The 14,730-nt window shown below is 42.8% G+C and overlaps 1 protein-coding gene across 2 annotated transcripts in view; it reads right to left on the bottom strand.

Annotated features, from left to right (window-relative positions):
• Window positions 1-2,005: 2,005 nt before the first annotated feature.
• The window catches only part of col2a1a (collagen, type II, alpha 1a), a 52,482-nt gene continuing 39,757 nt past the window's right edge, over window positions 2,006-14,730 (bottom strand). For both annotated transcript variants that reach the window (XM_080764638.1, XM_080764639.1), the window contains 16 exons: window positions 14,460-14,567; window positions 14,094-14,147; window positions 13,611-13,664; window positions 13,235-13,396; window positions 12,976-13,083; window positions 12,008-12,115; window positions 11,439-11,492; window positions 10,703-10,810; window positions 10,514-10,567; window positions 10,189-10,296; window positions 9,903-9,956; window positions 8,456-8,563; window positions 6,360-6,648; window positions 5,517-5,704; window positions 4,714-4,956; window positions 2,006-3,962 (listed from right to left, as the gene is read on the bottom strand). In XM_080764638.1, the coding sequence (XP_080620764.1) occupies window positions 3,816-3,962; window positions 4,714-4,956; window positions 5,517-5,704; window positions 6,360-6,648; window positions 8,456-8,563; window positions 9,903-9,956; window positions 10,189-10,296; window positions 10,514-10,567; window positions 10,703-10,810; window positions 11,439-11,492; window positions 12,008-12,115; window positions 12,976-13,083; window positions 13,235-13,396; window positions 13,611-13,664; window positions 14,094-14,147; window positions 14,460-14,567 (1,947 nt within the window). In that variant the 3' untranslated portion in view covers window positions 2,006-3,815. The remainder of the gene's footprint in view (window positions 3,963-4,713; window positions 4,957-5,516; window positions 5,705-6,359; window positions 6,649-8,455; window positions 8,564-9,902; window positions 9,957-10,188; window positions 10,297-10,513; window positions 10,568-10,702; window positions 10,811-11,438; window positions 11,493-12,007; window positions 12,116-12,975; window positions 13,084-13,234; window positions 13,397-13,610; window positions 13,665-14,093; window positions 14,148-14,459; window positions 14,568-14,730) is intronic.

The following is a 14,730-nucleotide window of genomic DNA, read 5'->3' as shown; positions in this document are numbered from 1 at the left end:
GAGTGATCCTACGCAGTACACACACAGAAAATTGTAACAGATGGATGTCCAGTCTTTGATCCAGTTTGAGTGTTATTTATTTATCAGAAATTAAATTGAGCATGAACATACCAGTGATGTTTTTAGTAGATGTTTACAAGTTAGTCTGTTCTGCTGCTGCTGTGCTGCTGCTACTGGTAAGAACGGTTTGCTCCCTGGTTCCCTGTGTCTAGTTCCTTCCTAGTGCCCCTGTGTCTCCTTTATAAGTGGTCACCTTCTATAAGCTGTGTTTCTCAAGCCCGCCACCAGGTGGTCAAAAATAATACTGGTAATAATAATAATACAAATAATACCTCTCTTCTAATGGCTCCTACAGTCTGAGTATTGTCTTTTGTATCACATTTTTGTCCTGTAACAATTTCCCTTTATTTGGCCAAGGTTTCAGCCTTGATGCTTTACTACTTATTTGACTTGTTGTATAGGTCTATTGTCTTCGATCTACCTGGACGAGTTTAGGAGAAATCCCGTCTGCCATTGCCACTGAACTGAAGGCATTGCTATACAGTAACAGTACATATAGTTCCATGTAGAACTACATCATAAACAGCCCCATTCCAGAACATATCCATTATCCAGCCATATTCATCTGCTACGAGTGGGTCGGTTCTTTTTCTTTCCTTTTCTTTTAATTTAGTTGTGGTTTGTTTTGTATGACAAAGACACTATGTCGCCATTCAACCCTATAAACAAAGCAATGAAAAGTCCTGTCTTTACATACATTGGTGGTTGTAATCAAAACTCAATATTGTCATGATAACACTGTTTAATACTGATCTTGGGCTGTTTACTCAATCGTTATACAGTACAACAAAATACTTCACAATTCCACTCACTGTTATCATTTTCTTTCCTTTATTTATGCCTATAGTTCAAACAAACAGGGGCCAAAAGCCCACCCCCACCCTGTTGAGTACAGGGGGATGCTGCCCTCTAGTGTCATTGGTCTAGTGTTTTCAAACTTCTTCATATCAAGTGATTCAAGTCCCAGTATTTGTTCAGCATTTGATGAGATTTTGCACCATAAGAGAGATAACAGGGAAACGTTGATCAACATAAGACTAATTTATCATGCTCTAATTGTGTAGACTCCTTGTAAATTAAGTAGCCGTATGCCGGTGTTTAACAATAATTGACCTCTTAAAGGGATTGTGACATTAAAAAGGTTTTTGTAATTTTTCTTAATTTCTTTCCTTTTCTTTTAATTTTGTTGTTTGTAAAGTCTTCTGGTTTCTTTTGTATGACAAAGCCGACACTATGTCAGGAACGCCATTCAGGTTCATTCTGAATTATTGCAGAAGTGCCATTCAACCTTAGAGTATATATTAAGCATTCAACCCTAGTATAAACAAAGAAATGAAAAGTCTATAATTCTATTGTTGTTAATGAATTGTTTTTTCTTTTTATTACTGGTGCATTCCTAACATGTACAGTAGGTATATTACTTCAAAGAAACATAATGTCCTGTCTTTACATATACATTGGTTGTATAATCGAAACTCAATATTGTCATGATAACACCGTTTAATACTGATCTTGGGGCCGTTTACTCAATCATTACAGTACAAAATACTTCACTGTTATCATTTCCTTTCCTTTATTTATTTATGCCTATAGTTCAAACAAACCCTGAAACCCGTGCAGTATACAGTACTTTCAATTCTGTTGTTGAGTCTCAGGAAAATACACACTGCATTGCACATTCTCTCAAAACACATGCAGTACACATACACACACACCACACACACACACGCACGCACACACACACACACACACACACACACACACACACACACACACACACACACACACACACACACACACACACGCGCAAACACTGTGCACTCACGTACAAGATTAACTGACAACAAACAGCTATCGCAAAAAGAAAAAAAAACAAAGACAAATTCAACGAACTACACATGAAAGGTTTGGTTGTTGAAAGGAATACAAAAAAACAAACGCATCCTCCCACTCCAGTTCTGTTTTTATTCAAAAGCTCAATTAAAAAAAAAAAAAAAAAAACAGCTTAATTTGTTACTTGTTTTTTTTTCCTTTTATTTCCAATTTACATCAATTAAAAAGTGTAACAAAATAAACAAAAAAACAAAATAAAAAGATTGTGATCATCATAATAAAATTAATAATACAAACAAAAAAAATAAAAAATATACACACCCTCACACACACAGAGACAACCCACCCTGATTGTTCTTCTTTTCTTTTTTCTTCTTTTTTTTTTTGAGTGGCTTTCCTTATTGGAGTCCCATGGTTCAAGGTTTGGGGGGCAAAAAGAATTCAGAGGAGCTAGGCCACGCCTTATAAAGACCCTTTTTTCTCCCCAAAATGTTGGCCGGCCTGGCCTTCTGCACCAGTCCCTCCAGGGTGGGGGGTGTGTGTGGTGTGTGAGGTTAGTGGGAATTGGGGAGGGGGGGGGGGGGCTGGGGAACAATGGATTCTTTAAGTCATAGATAGCACCTTGTTGTGAAGATTAGAGAAGCCCCAAGTTAAGATAGCCTGCTCAGCCCCATCTGTGTGGTCGGATAAAAGGTCACACATTTTCACTTTGTTTTTTCAGCGTGAGGTAGCTTTTATAAACAATCAGGATGACTAAAATAAAAGCAAAACTAATTATTCCCTTAAATTTGTCAAGGTTTTTTTTTGGGGGGGGGGAGGAGGGATACTAAACTGGGTAAAAAACAACTTCTAATCTAATGGGGGCAGTCAAAGGGGGGGTAGATGACAAATGAAACATACATCGCAAATGAAACCTCACTTTTTGTAGAAAGTGTTGGTGCGCATACAGACACATGTATGTACACGGAATGTGGAAATATATATATATATATATATACAGTGTATATATATATATATATATATATATAACCATCTGGTTGTATAAACACAGACTTTTTACGACAATAGAACCAAGCATTTATAATACACACCAAAAAAAACAAAACCTCTCCGCTCCCGTAATGTGGATGGATAAAGTCTGGAGCGGGCTGGAACTTTTTTTTTTTTTTTTTTTTTTTTAATTGTACTGTTTATTTTTGGTCTACATGGATTAAAAAAAATGCCGTGTTTTAGTTCGGGGACGGGAGGAGAGCGAGACGAGACGGCGGGACAGGAGATGGCGTAGGACTGAGACGAGAAGAGGGTGTGGCTTGGTTCTGTAGTGGGAGGGGCCTCGTCTTCTATAAAAAAAAGAAAAGAAAAAAAAAAAAACCCGCCCCAGTCCTACCTCAACCCCGCCACCCGTTTCAAGGTTTTAAGACAAAAATAAATAAGTGACATCGAGTCATGTTTCTTCTTGTTGTGTCTCCATCACTTTGGTTTTCACTCGATCGGGTCGGGTCGGTCCATCTCCCGGTTCTCCTCCTGGCTCGGAAAGGATTCCCCCGTCTCTATACATGTGTGTGGAAACATGACTGGATCTCAGGAACGCGGGGGCGGGGGGGGGGGGGGGGGGGGGGTGGGGGGGGTCATCAGACAGGGAACGCTTGCTTGTGTCGTTGCGTACAAAAAAAAAAGGATATTGCCGGTGCCCTTTCAGTGCTGAACATCCAAGGGAGTACAAAAAACTTGGAACAGCACTACTTCTTTGTGTTGAGAGAAAAAAGTATCAATTTTCTTTCTTTTTTTTCTCCGTTTCTTATAATTTCCATGTCTTCTTTATTGTGGAAGTTGTGTGATAAATGTTTCGTAGTTTCTTTTTTAAACTTGTTTTGTTGTTGATGGCCACTGATGGATATTCCAATGTTTTTTTGTTGTTTTTTTTACAAGAAGCAGACGGCTCCTACTTCCACGCCGAACTCCTGATCCGCAGCACCAATGTCCATGGGAGCAATGTCCACGATGGGCAGACGGGACGTCTTCTGGGTCTTGTACTCGAAGACAGTCTTGCCCCACTGGCCTGTGTGTTTCTGTGGGTTGGAGAGCAAGAGGAATATGTTACACAAGATTCAAGAGACAAATCTGATTTGTTGTTTTACAATTATTACAAAACAACTAGTGCTGCTACTGCTACTACTACTACTACTGGGATGCACACGCAGATCCGACACACCAAAGCTACGACATGCAGGAACAACGGTTGGACTATCGCTCGAACATGCGCTATACTCCCGTGCTTGCGGTTATGGTTAGGTTAGGTTTTGAGGTATAGGTTGTCTGTCTAATAATGACAGTCAGACCAATAGCATGTCTGAACTAAAGCCCATACCCGTACTACTACTACTACTACTAGCACTTAACTTAAAATGTCACACTACCTTTAAACAACGTCCAAGACACACATACATAATACTCAAAGCTAAAGAGACATGATCTGTAGTGTATTTTAGGCTAAGTAAGTAGCCTTGCCGAGCCATGAGGCCCATAGGGGCAGGAGCCTATCTCCTGTTTCTGTAGCGTGAGGCAGCTTGATGTACAAGTACACCCCCTGGACATGACGCTAGTATGTCGCAGGGACTTACCCCCCAATCCAACCCTTGATGCTGAGTGTCACTGGGTCCCATTTTTACAGTCTTTGGTATGACCCGGCCGGGGATGGAACCCCGACCTCCCAGTCTCAGGGTGGACACTCTACCCACAATGCCACTGAGCTGTATTTTAGGCTAAGTGAACATGTTATGTTCCCGCATGTTGGTGCCGTGGCGGGCGTGTTCTCCTCACCTTGCAGCCGTCCTCCAGCACGCCGTAGGTGAAGCGGCTGTTGCCCTCGGCGCGGATGCTGACGTCGTTGGAGCCCTGCAGCAGGAGGGCCTTCTTCAGGTTGCCCGTGCTGTGCTCCATGTAGGCCACGCTGTTCTTACAGTGGTACGTGATGTTCTGGGACGCCTCCGTGGACAGCAGCCTCAGGAACACCAGCTGGACGCTGGCGGCGTTGGCGGCGGGGCCCTCCTGAGCGTAGTTGAACTGTTGGGGGCGGGGGCGAAGAGAAGAACCAATCGGATGGGGTTTAATCATCGATATAACCACGTTCATGAATTGTAAATGGAGCATTTATAATTTATATAGTGCTTTTATCCAAAGCGCTTTACATAGATTGGAGGCACCAACGTGCACACCGGGAGCAATCAGGGGTTTTAGAGTCTTGCTCTAGGACACTTCGACACTGACTCTGGGGGAAGCCCGGGATTGAACCGGGAACCTCACGGTTGCCATCCAATCCGTCCAGCCTCTCTACTGGCCACTCAACCCCTGAGCCACTGCCGCCCGCCATCATAAAGAATTGATGCCAAGTCATATTCAGATCTACTAGATCACTGGTTCCCAAACACTACTGGGTCGGGACCCATTCACTGGGTCCCCTCGTCGTTTTCAGGTTTGGGAACCACTGGACTAGATGGTCTCATTCATATCAATTGATCGACTGTTAAACGGTAGAAATCCAACACGGTGAATGGACGGATCATTTCAGAACAGCAGAGAGGAGGAGATAAACTAGACAGCGTATAGCACAAATGTGAACCTACGTGGAAGCCTCCGTTCATGGTCTCTCCGAACCAGACGTGCTTGCGCTCCTTGCCCTTGCTGGTCCACCAGTTCTTGCGCGGCACCTGGCCGATGCTGGGGTAGACGCAGGTCTCGCCCGACTCCATGTTGCAGAAGACCTTGATGGCGTCGGCGATGCTGCCCATGTTGGGGTCGACCCAGTAGTCACCTGCACAGCAACGACAGACAAGAGTGTTCAGGATGTGTCCATGATTCTCCATGATTCCCTTCAGACTATCTATCTAGTACCCAGGCTTTTATTTTCAAAAAAAATCTAATCAATCAAATAAATTAAATCAATCAAAATAAATCATACAGGCTGGGGCAGGCCAACATCTATCTCTCCACTATTTGTTCTGTTTTGTTTTGTCCTGTCTGTCTGTATGTATGGTTGTACTGTTGTATTGTTTTGTGAACTGTATTGTACAATGTATCTGTGCTGAGGACCCCCTCTAAAATGAGATGTGACATCTCAAGGCGCTTATCCTTTCAATAAAGGTATATATAGAGCCACACCCAAACTGTATATCCGTTTTAGGTGTGTAAGCAATTATGCAGCCGATATATGTCTCTCTTTTCAATCTGGCGTGCCTATTTTGGGCATATCACATTATAGGCAAAATAACCACAATTTTGTTTGTTTTTTTGCACTCTGCTTAGTCTATCTCTAAAGCACTAATATGGATTTCTTTCAACCCAAATCTGGTTTTCAGACCAGTAGTCACTGAGGACTGGTTTGACGCGGGGATACAAGTCAGTTGGGACCATGGTGTCATTAACTAACTAACTGACTAACTAACTAACTAACTAACTAACGAACTCACCGCTCTTCCACGTGGGGTGGCACAGCTTGAGGTCTCTGCAGGTGCGCGCGGGGTTCTTCTGCGAGCCGTCGGGGCTGCGGATGTTCTCGATCTGGTTGTTGATGGACTTGAGCGTGGAGTCCACCTCCACGTCGTGCTGCCTCAGTGAGCTGGACGCCTCGTCGGCTCTCATGTAGCGCAGGGGGTCCGGGGACTTCTCCGTCTGGGACAGGCCCGCGAAGGCCGACATGTCGATGCCGGGGCCGGGAGGTCCTGGGGGTCCGGGGGGTCCGGAGTTACCGGGAGGACCCTAAAGAGGTTTCAGGAGTGGACAGAAGGGTTGTGGTGTCAAGACAATAGCATTGTTTGTACAGTACAGTACAGTTGGCTTTGAAAGTTCCCTTGAGAAGTTTCAAAAGGATCATCTTTGATGTACGATCCAACACCTGCACATGTTTGGATATCGGCTCAGATCGTGTAGGTAGATTGTGTATTTGGCCCTGCTACTAAAAAGTAGGACAGGTGACTTGTTGTATTTATGCACAGGTACTTTAAGGTGTATTATGGATGTTGTATTTGGTTCAAAATGTAACATTGACGATGTGGTATTGAAGTGTAATTTCTATTTCTGCCTCTTGGCCAGTTCCCACTTTGTTTAAGAGACGCAGTCTCAATGTGATTTTACTGGTTAAATAAAGGTTAAATAAAATAAATAAATAAAAGTTACAGTAGGCCTATTACAGTGTTTATGATGATGTTTTTACAGTAGGCCTACAACAGTGTTTATGATGATGTTTTTACAGTAGGCCTACAACAGTGCTTATGATGATGTTTTTACAGTAGGCCTACAACCGTGCTTATGATGATGTTTTTTACAGTAGGCCTACAACAGTGTTTATGATGATGTTTTTACAGTAGGCCTACAACAGTGTTTATGATGATGTTTTTTACAGTAGGCCTACAACAGTGTTTATGATGATGTTTTTACAGTAGGCCTACAACAGTGCTTATGATGATGTTTTTACAGCAGGCCTACAACAGTGCTTATGATGATGTTTTTACAGTAGGCCTACAACAGTGTTTATGATGATGTTTTTTACAGTAGGCCTACAACAGCGTTTATGATGATGTTTTTACAGTAGGCCTATTACAGTGCTTATGATGTTTTTACAGTAGGCCTACAACAGTGTTTATGATGATGTTTTTACAGTAGGCCTACAACAGTGTTTATGATGGTGTTTTTACAGTAGGCCTACAACAGTGTTTATGATGGTGTTTTTACAGTAGGCCTACAACAGTGTTTATGATGGTGTTTTTACAGTAGGCCTACAACAGTGCTTATGATGATGTTTTTTACAGTAGGCCTACAACAGTGCTTATGATGATGTTTTTTACAGTAGGCCTACAACAGTGTTTATGATGATGTTTTTTACAGTAGGCCTACAACAGTGTTTATGATGATGTTTTTACAGTAGGCCTACAACAGTGTTTATGATGATGTTTTTTACAGTAGGCCTACAACAGTGCTTATGACGATGTTTTTACAGTAGGCCTACAACAGTGCTTATGATGATGTTTTTTACAGTAGGCCTACAACAGTGTTTATGATGATGTTTTTTTACAGTAGGCCTACAACAGTGTTTATGATGATGTTTTTTTTTACAGTAGGCCTATAATAGTGCTTATGATGGTGTTTTTTACAGTAGGCCTACAACAGTGCTTATGATGATGTTTTTACAGTAGGCCTACAACAGTGTTTATGATGATGTTTTTTTACAGTAGGCCTATAATAGTGCTTATGATGGTGTTTTTACAGTAGGCCTACAACAGTGTTTATGATGATGTTTTTACAGTAGCCCTACAACAGTGTTTATGATGATGTTTTTACAGTAGGCCTACAACAGTGCTTATGATGATGTTTTTACAGTAGGCCTACAACAGTGTTTATGATGATGTTTTTTACAGTAGGCCTACAACAGTGCTTATGATGATGTTTTTACAGTAGGCCTACAACAGTGCTTATGATGATGTTTTTACAGTAGGCCTACAACAGTGTTTATGATGATGTTTTTACAGTAGGCCTACAACAGTGCTTATGATGATGCGTGCCAACTCACAGCAGGTCCAGACTCTCCAGAACGTCCACGTGGTCCAGCGGGTCCGATGGGTCCAGGCGTTCCGTTGCTTCCGTCTTTACCTGCAGGTCCAAGTGGTCCAGGGGGTCCCTGCACACATACAGCAATAACACATTATGTTAAGGGGGTCCCTGCACACATACAGCAATAATACATTATGATCAGGGGGTCCCTGCACACATACAGCAATAATACATTAGGATCAGGGGGTCCCTGCACACATACAACAATAATACATTAGGATAGGGGGTCCCTGCACACATACAACAATAATACATGATGTTAGGGGGTCCCTGCACACATACAACAATAATACATTAGGATAGGGGGTCCCTGCACACATACAACAATAATATGTTCTTGTTGTGTTTTTGTTTTGTTGTTTTGATCATGTTTTATATACTGCAATCATGTTTTCTGGATATTCTATATCTATATATGTACAATATTTCATTATAATTCATATAGGTAGAGGCCTCGTATAAGCCCCGCCCCTTGGGCTTTTCTTTGCCTCAGCCTAGCACTTTACCCTTCTTATATTTTATATGTTCCCTGTGTTGTTTTTAAACTGTGCTGAATAAATAAATACAAAAATACAATACATGACGCTATTATCTTTCCATCCTTTTCATTACGACGTACAGTATGCCGCTGAGCTCATTCCAGCCTGAGATAGCGCTCTGTCTTCTTCTGTCGTCATGGAAGGTAATTAATTACAGCTGTCCGCCGCCCTTATCACAGCGGTGGCTAATTAAACACACACTGGCTTTCATTGTCTGTACTTTCCTGGCAGACCTTTTGCTACATGTCACTCCCTGACTCTCTCTCTCCTTAGCTTCCTGTCTCTCTACACTACAGTCTACACTGTAAATATCAACCAGGGCAAGACAGACAAGCCTGGGGGATTTTTTATTCTCCTAACTATAACAAGGACAGCGATGATCGGTCGATTGATCGATGACTAACACAGAACAGTACACTGTCTTGCTGGTGTTGTTCTTTTGTTTTTCCCCCTAGGATTGTCATGTTGTTTTCACGTGTACTGTGTTGTCACTGTTTATGTGGTTGTGGTTTATTAGCTGTACCCTATAGTGTTACTAGAAGCATTACTAGAACACTCTTTATGTGGTTGCGGTTTATTAGCTGTACCCTATAGTGTTACTAGAAGCATTACTAGAACACTACTGTACCCTATAGCGTTACTAGAAGTATTACTAGAACACTCTTTATGTGGTTGCGGTTTATTAGCTGTACCCTATAGTGTTACTAGAAGCATTACTAGAACACTACTGTACCCTATAGCGTTACTAGAAGTATTACTAGAACACTCTTTATGTGGTTGTGGTTTATTAGCTGTACCCTATAGTGTTACTAGAAGCATTACTAGAACACTACAACAAAGACTTGAACTGAATCCTGGCGAACTCACCTTGGCTCCGGAAGGTCCGGCAAGTCCGGAAGCACCGGCGTCACCAGCGGGACCCTGTTGGGCACAAATGTTAAGTTAAAACTCGGCAGAACCGCTACAGATACAGATACTGTATGTATATGATCATCATGCGCTACACTAGATATGTAACCTCACGTAGCCCCAAAATGTGGGCGCTGCCGCTGTGAGCGAGCGAGTGTGTGACTTAATGTAAATCGCTCTGGATTAAGAGCGTCTGCTAAATGCCTAAATTGTAATTGTAAATTGTAATTGTAAATTGACTTACTGGGGGTCCGGGAAGACCCTGCAGGCCAGTGAAACCACGGTGACCCTTCTGTCCCCTCTCTCCTGTCTCGCCGGCCTCTCCCTTGTCTCCACGTGGTCCTTGGGGTCCCTGGAAAATACACATTCAGCCATGAAAAAAGGATTCAGCCATGCATCAAATGGCACCTGTGCATTATAGTACTGTAGTGCTAGTCTGTCAGCACTCTGGTCTGTTATATACTGTACATATAACACTGTCCTACAGTGTATAACAGCACTCTGGTCTGTTATATACTGTATATATAACACAGTATAACAGCACTCTTCCTCGTGTGATTATTACTCACAGCCATGCCTCTAGCTCCAGCTGGTCCGGCGGGTCCTGCGGGTCCTTGAGCACCCTGAAATACAAGTGTTTGTTCTCTCAATTAATCACTTCATACAGAATATTGGGCATGTCACTATAAATGTGTCATGTTAGTTGAGCAGCACAGCATGTGTGTGTGTGGTTGTAACATGCTACATGCTATACTTACACCATCTCCTCTGTCTCCCTGCTTGCCCAGAGGTCCGACGGGCCCAGGGGCTCCGGGGGATCCTGGAGCTCCAGGTGCACCAGCGGGTCCGGTGTTACCGCGCTCTCCCTACAGGAAGACACAGAACCATGGGTTAGGGACGGGGGTGAAGACACAGAACCATGGGTTAGGGACGGGGGTGAAGACACAGAACCATGGGTTAGGAACGGGGGTCACAGGCCCATGGGTTAGGGATGGTGGTCGAGAAACAGTCATTCAATCGATTCCGAAGTTGTTGAGAGTGGGAATCCAATAAGGCTTTGGCTTCTAGTTATGTTATCAATTCTCGTGTAAATGCTCTTGATTCTAGCGGGAGCTGGCGTGACGTTCCAATGACATGACTCTCATGTCATTGGAATCAAATCACTGGCACAAACATATTTTGTTCTAATAAAGCTTTTGGCTCTGTTAAATTGCCTGCCGACTACGGGTGAAAACAAGGAACATGAATTTGGTGGGACGGGACAGGGACAGGTCGGGGGGTTGGGGGCGGACGGACGGACAAATAAATCTTCATTATGACAAATAACTGTTCAGTTCAGCCTTCTCCTTGTCAGGTCAGCAGGTATAACCAACAAATAATCTACACAGCGAGCACAACATTTAGACTCTAGAGGCTATACTGCCATCTGTGAATGTCAAATAATATGCTGATATGCAGCCTGGCTGAACTGGGATCAGTTCGGTGTGTAATCACCTTGACTCCTGCAGATCCATCCCTGCCAGGAGGACCATCTGCTCCAGCATTACCCTGTAACGCACACACACGCACACGCACACGCACACACACACACACACACACACACACACACACACACACACACACACACACACACACACACACACACACACACACACACACACACACACAATGAAATGCCAGGTCAACACCACATGCTACACGTTTCGTCATCATAAATTATGCAACTTGTTCATCCTTTTCAATGGAATGAATTCAGTACATGTATTATTATTAAAGATATCAGCAAGTATACAGTATTTTGCATAGTGATAGATAAACGATCAGATTGTGTGAAGTGACTCAATACTTAAGCAGATCTTTCCACTTCTACTTGAATCATTATCATTTTGAAAGTAACAACACATTTATTAATTACAGCATGGTTTTTGGCTCCTCTGCTCAACTCATTTGACAAATAAACGTGGATGTACTGTTGCCTCGGTCTCATCGTCCTGCTAAAACGTATTCTTTTTTACATTTAGTTGTGTCTACGGTATTTCTGACTGTTGGTGTTGCTTTCTTACCTCTCTACCAGGCTCTCCAAGAGGTCCTGACAGTCCAGGGGGTCCTACGGGCCCAGGGGCTCCACGGTCGCCAGCAGAACCAGTAGATCCCTGCTTACCGGGCTCTCCCTGAAACACACCACAATACACACTGATCAGAACCAGTAGATCCCTGCTTACCGGGCTCTCCCTGAAACACACCATAACACACACTGATCAGTCAAATGCATAAATCACACTGAAACACAGGAAATACACAACTCTGATTCACACTCAGGTTTGGTTATAGAATGCAGGCAAATATTCTCAAATATTTCTCTTCACATATAGCTTCTCAAATGTGATGTTTAGGACTGACTGTCCACCTGGTTATTAAATGGGTTGACACCCCTCCTCTGGTCATTATCGTTTATGTCTGGTGGGGATCTTTTATTCCTGCTTCTGCTCAGACTGAATGGAATAATGCATTTATGTTCTGGTTTGATCCAACAAAAACTTGTAATAGGATCAATGTTTGTATAATCCAGCTAAAGGTGGAGATTTAGCTAGTTTTGCAAGTCAAAGCTTACTGTAAGATTATGGTCGTATCACATGAGTTTTCATAACACAATTCTTACATAGCCCTCACTGTCTGTCTGTATAGCCAAATATTGTGATATGACTAGATTGAACAGATAAACAGATACACTATCCTGTGAGTGTTAGTTAGTCTAACTGAGTGTTTGTGTCAAGTCTAATTCACACTGAGACCAACAGATATATCTTTATTCATATAACTGAATATCATACAGTATACAATAGGACTGCTGGGCAATGCATGGGCATTATATTGATATGGTGAGCTTGTAGTTCGGCGAGTCAAAGTAGATGTAATGCCTACAATCTCTACAGGTCCTATAAGTGACTCTTACATTAAAAAATGTCCTACTTTTGAGGGGTCCCCAGTTTAAAGAATTGTGGGGTTTGAGAACCGTTGGAAGTAGACTTACAGAAGGTCCAGGGAGTCCAGGGAAACCTCTCTCTCCACGCTGACCAGGCAGACCAACAATACCACGAGATCCAGCCAGACCAGCAGGGCCTCCGGGACCATCTGGACCCTGTAGAGACACACACGCACACATGCCAGGTCAACACCACATGCTACACGTTTTGTAGCTTTAAGTTAGCTTGCTAGTATAGTACAGTAATGTAATTTATAATGAACTGAAACAGTTGATGTACATGATACAGTCAGTCAGTGGGACTCACAGCGGGACCGTCCTCTCCAGCGTCTCCCTTCTCTCCGGGGGACCCGGCGGGTCCACGCAGCCCAGCGTCTCCAGCTCTGCCGTGGGTTCCGGCGTCTCCGCGAACACCCTTAGGGCCGTCTTTACCAGAGGGACCGCTAGGGCCAGCAGCACCGGGGTTACCCTGCAACACACACACACAGAGAGATGGAGAAACAGAAATGAGTTATAACTGTGTCATGATGATCAGATAATACTCTACTCAGTATTACTCAGTTAGGATGTGTGGTAATCAGATATTAATACTCAGTATTACTCAGATATGGTGTGTGGTAATCAGATATTAATACTCAGTATTACTCAGATATGGTGTGTGATATATTAATAGTATTACTCACGTTGGGACCAGGAGTTCCAACTCGTCCAGCAGCACCAGGGAAACCAGTAGCACCCTGTCAATGACATGAAGGTCCAAATGTTACCAACTACAATTCAGATGATACAGTACCAACAAGAGTCTAAATTATACTATTGACAGTCATATTTATACCAATTAAGAGTCCGAATCATACCAATGACAGTTGGGATTGTTGTAGCCATAAAGTATGTACAGTACACAGTACAGTGTACAGTACAGTACAGTACAGTACAGTACAGTATTTAGCATCATACATTGTTTGGTAAATTTGGAATATATAAGGTCTGGAGAACATTAGCTGATCTGCAAACTCACAAGTCTCATCACAACACAATGTGAGTTGGTATTTTCGGTACACAACATTGGCATGCAACTGAACTAACTAAGTATAACACTAGGCTTAACATCTGTTCCCTGTGTAGACAACTAGACATGAGCAGGAAATAAAACAACAGTGACTTACAGGAGCGCCCTGAGCACCACGCGCTCCTTTGATTCCAGAAACACCAGTGGGTCCCTGAAAAACAAAGACATAACTATAATTAATAACATATTTGTGTCCGTTTAACACCAGTCACTGCCACTTGGGAACGCTTTGAAAGATAATACAAATCAGCTGTTGCTGCTGATGGCTAGGCTAGCAGTTTTTGGCCAAATTTGGCATTAAAAAAATATGAATTTCTAAATTCTATTGAATATCTTGGTTACAATGAAATTGAGTTGACATGTTTTTTAAGGTTAAAGGTCCTGGCAGACTGGATTAAGAGCATCTGCTAAATGCCTAAATGCATTGCTTAAATCAGGTCTGCCTGACATGCTGAGTACCCACCACAGGTCCAGGGGCCCCTGAAGGTCCCTGGGGGCCAGGTGCTCCACCATCACCCTTCTGTCCACCCTCTCCAAGCTCTCCCTTGGCACCAGGCTGTCCATCTGCACCCTAGAAGGTACACAATTAAAGACGATTAAAGACAGTATAGCATAAATGTGTGATTACTATTTATAGTGTACTGTATGTGAGTGACAGTGTGTGATAACAAATGTGGTATAGTATGGCATGGCCATTTTTTACATTTGATCTCAGGTTATGAAATTGAAGGTTG

This window comes from Protomyctophum bolini (genome assembly GCF_963924005.1).
Source record: "Protomyctophum bolini genome assembly, chromosome: 5".
NCBI classification, from domain to species: Eukaryota; Metazoa; Chordata; class Actinopteri; order Myctophiformes; family Myctophidae; genus Protomyctophum; species Protomyctophum bolini.
Note: the sequence above shows the minus strand (reverse complement) of the source record. Positions and strands in the feature narration are given on the sequence as shown.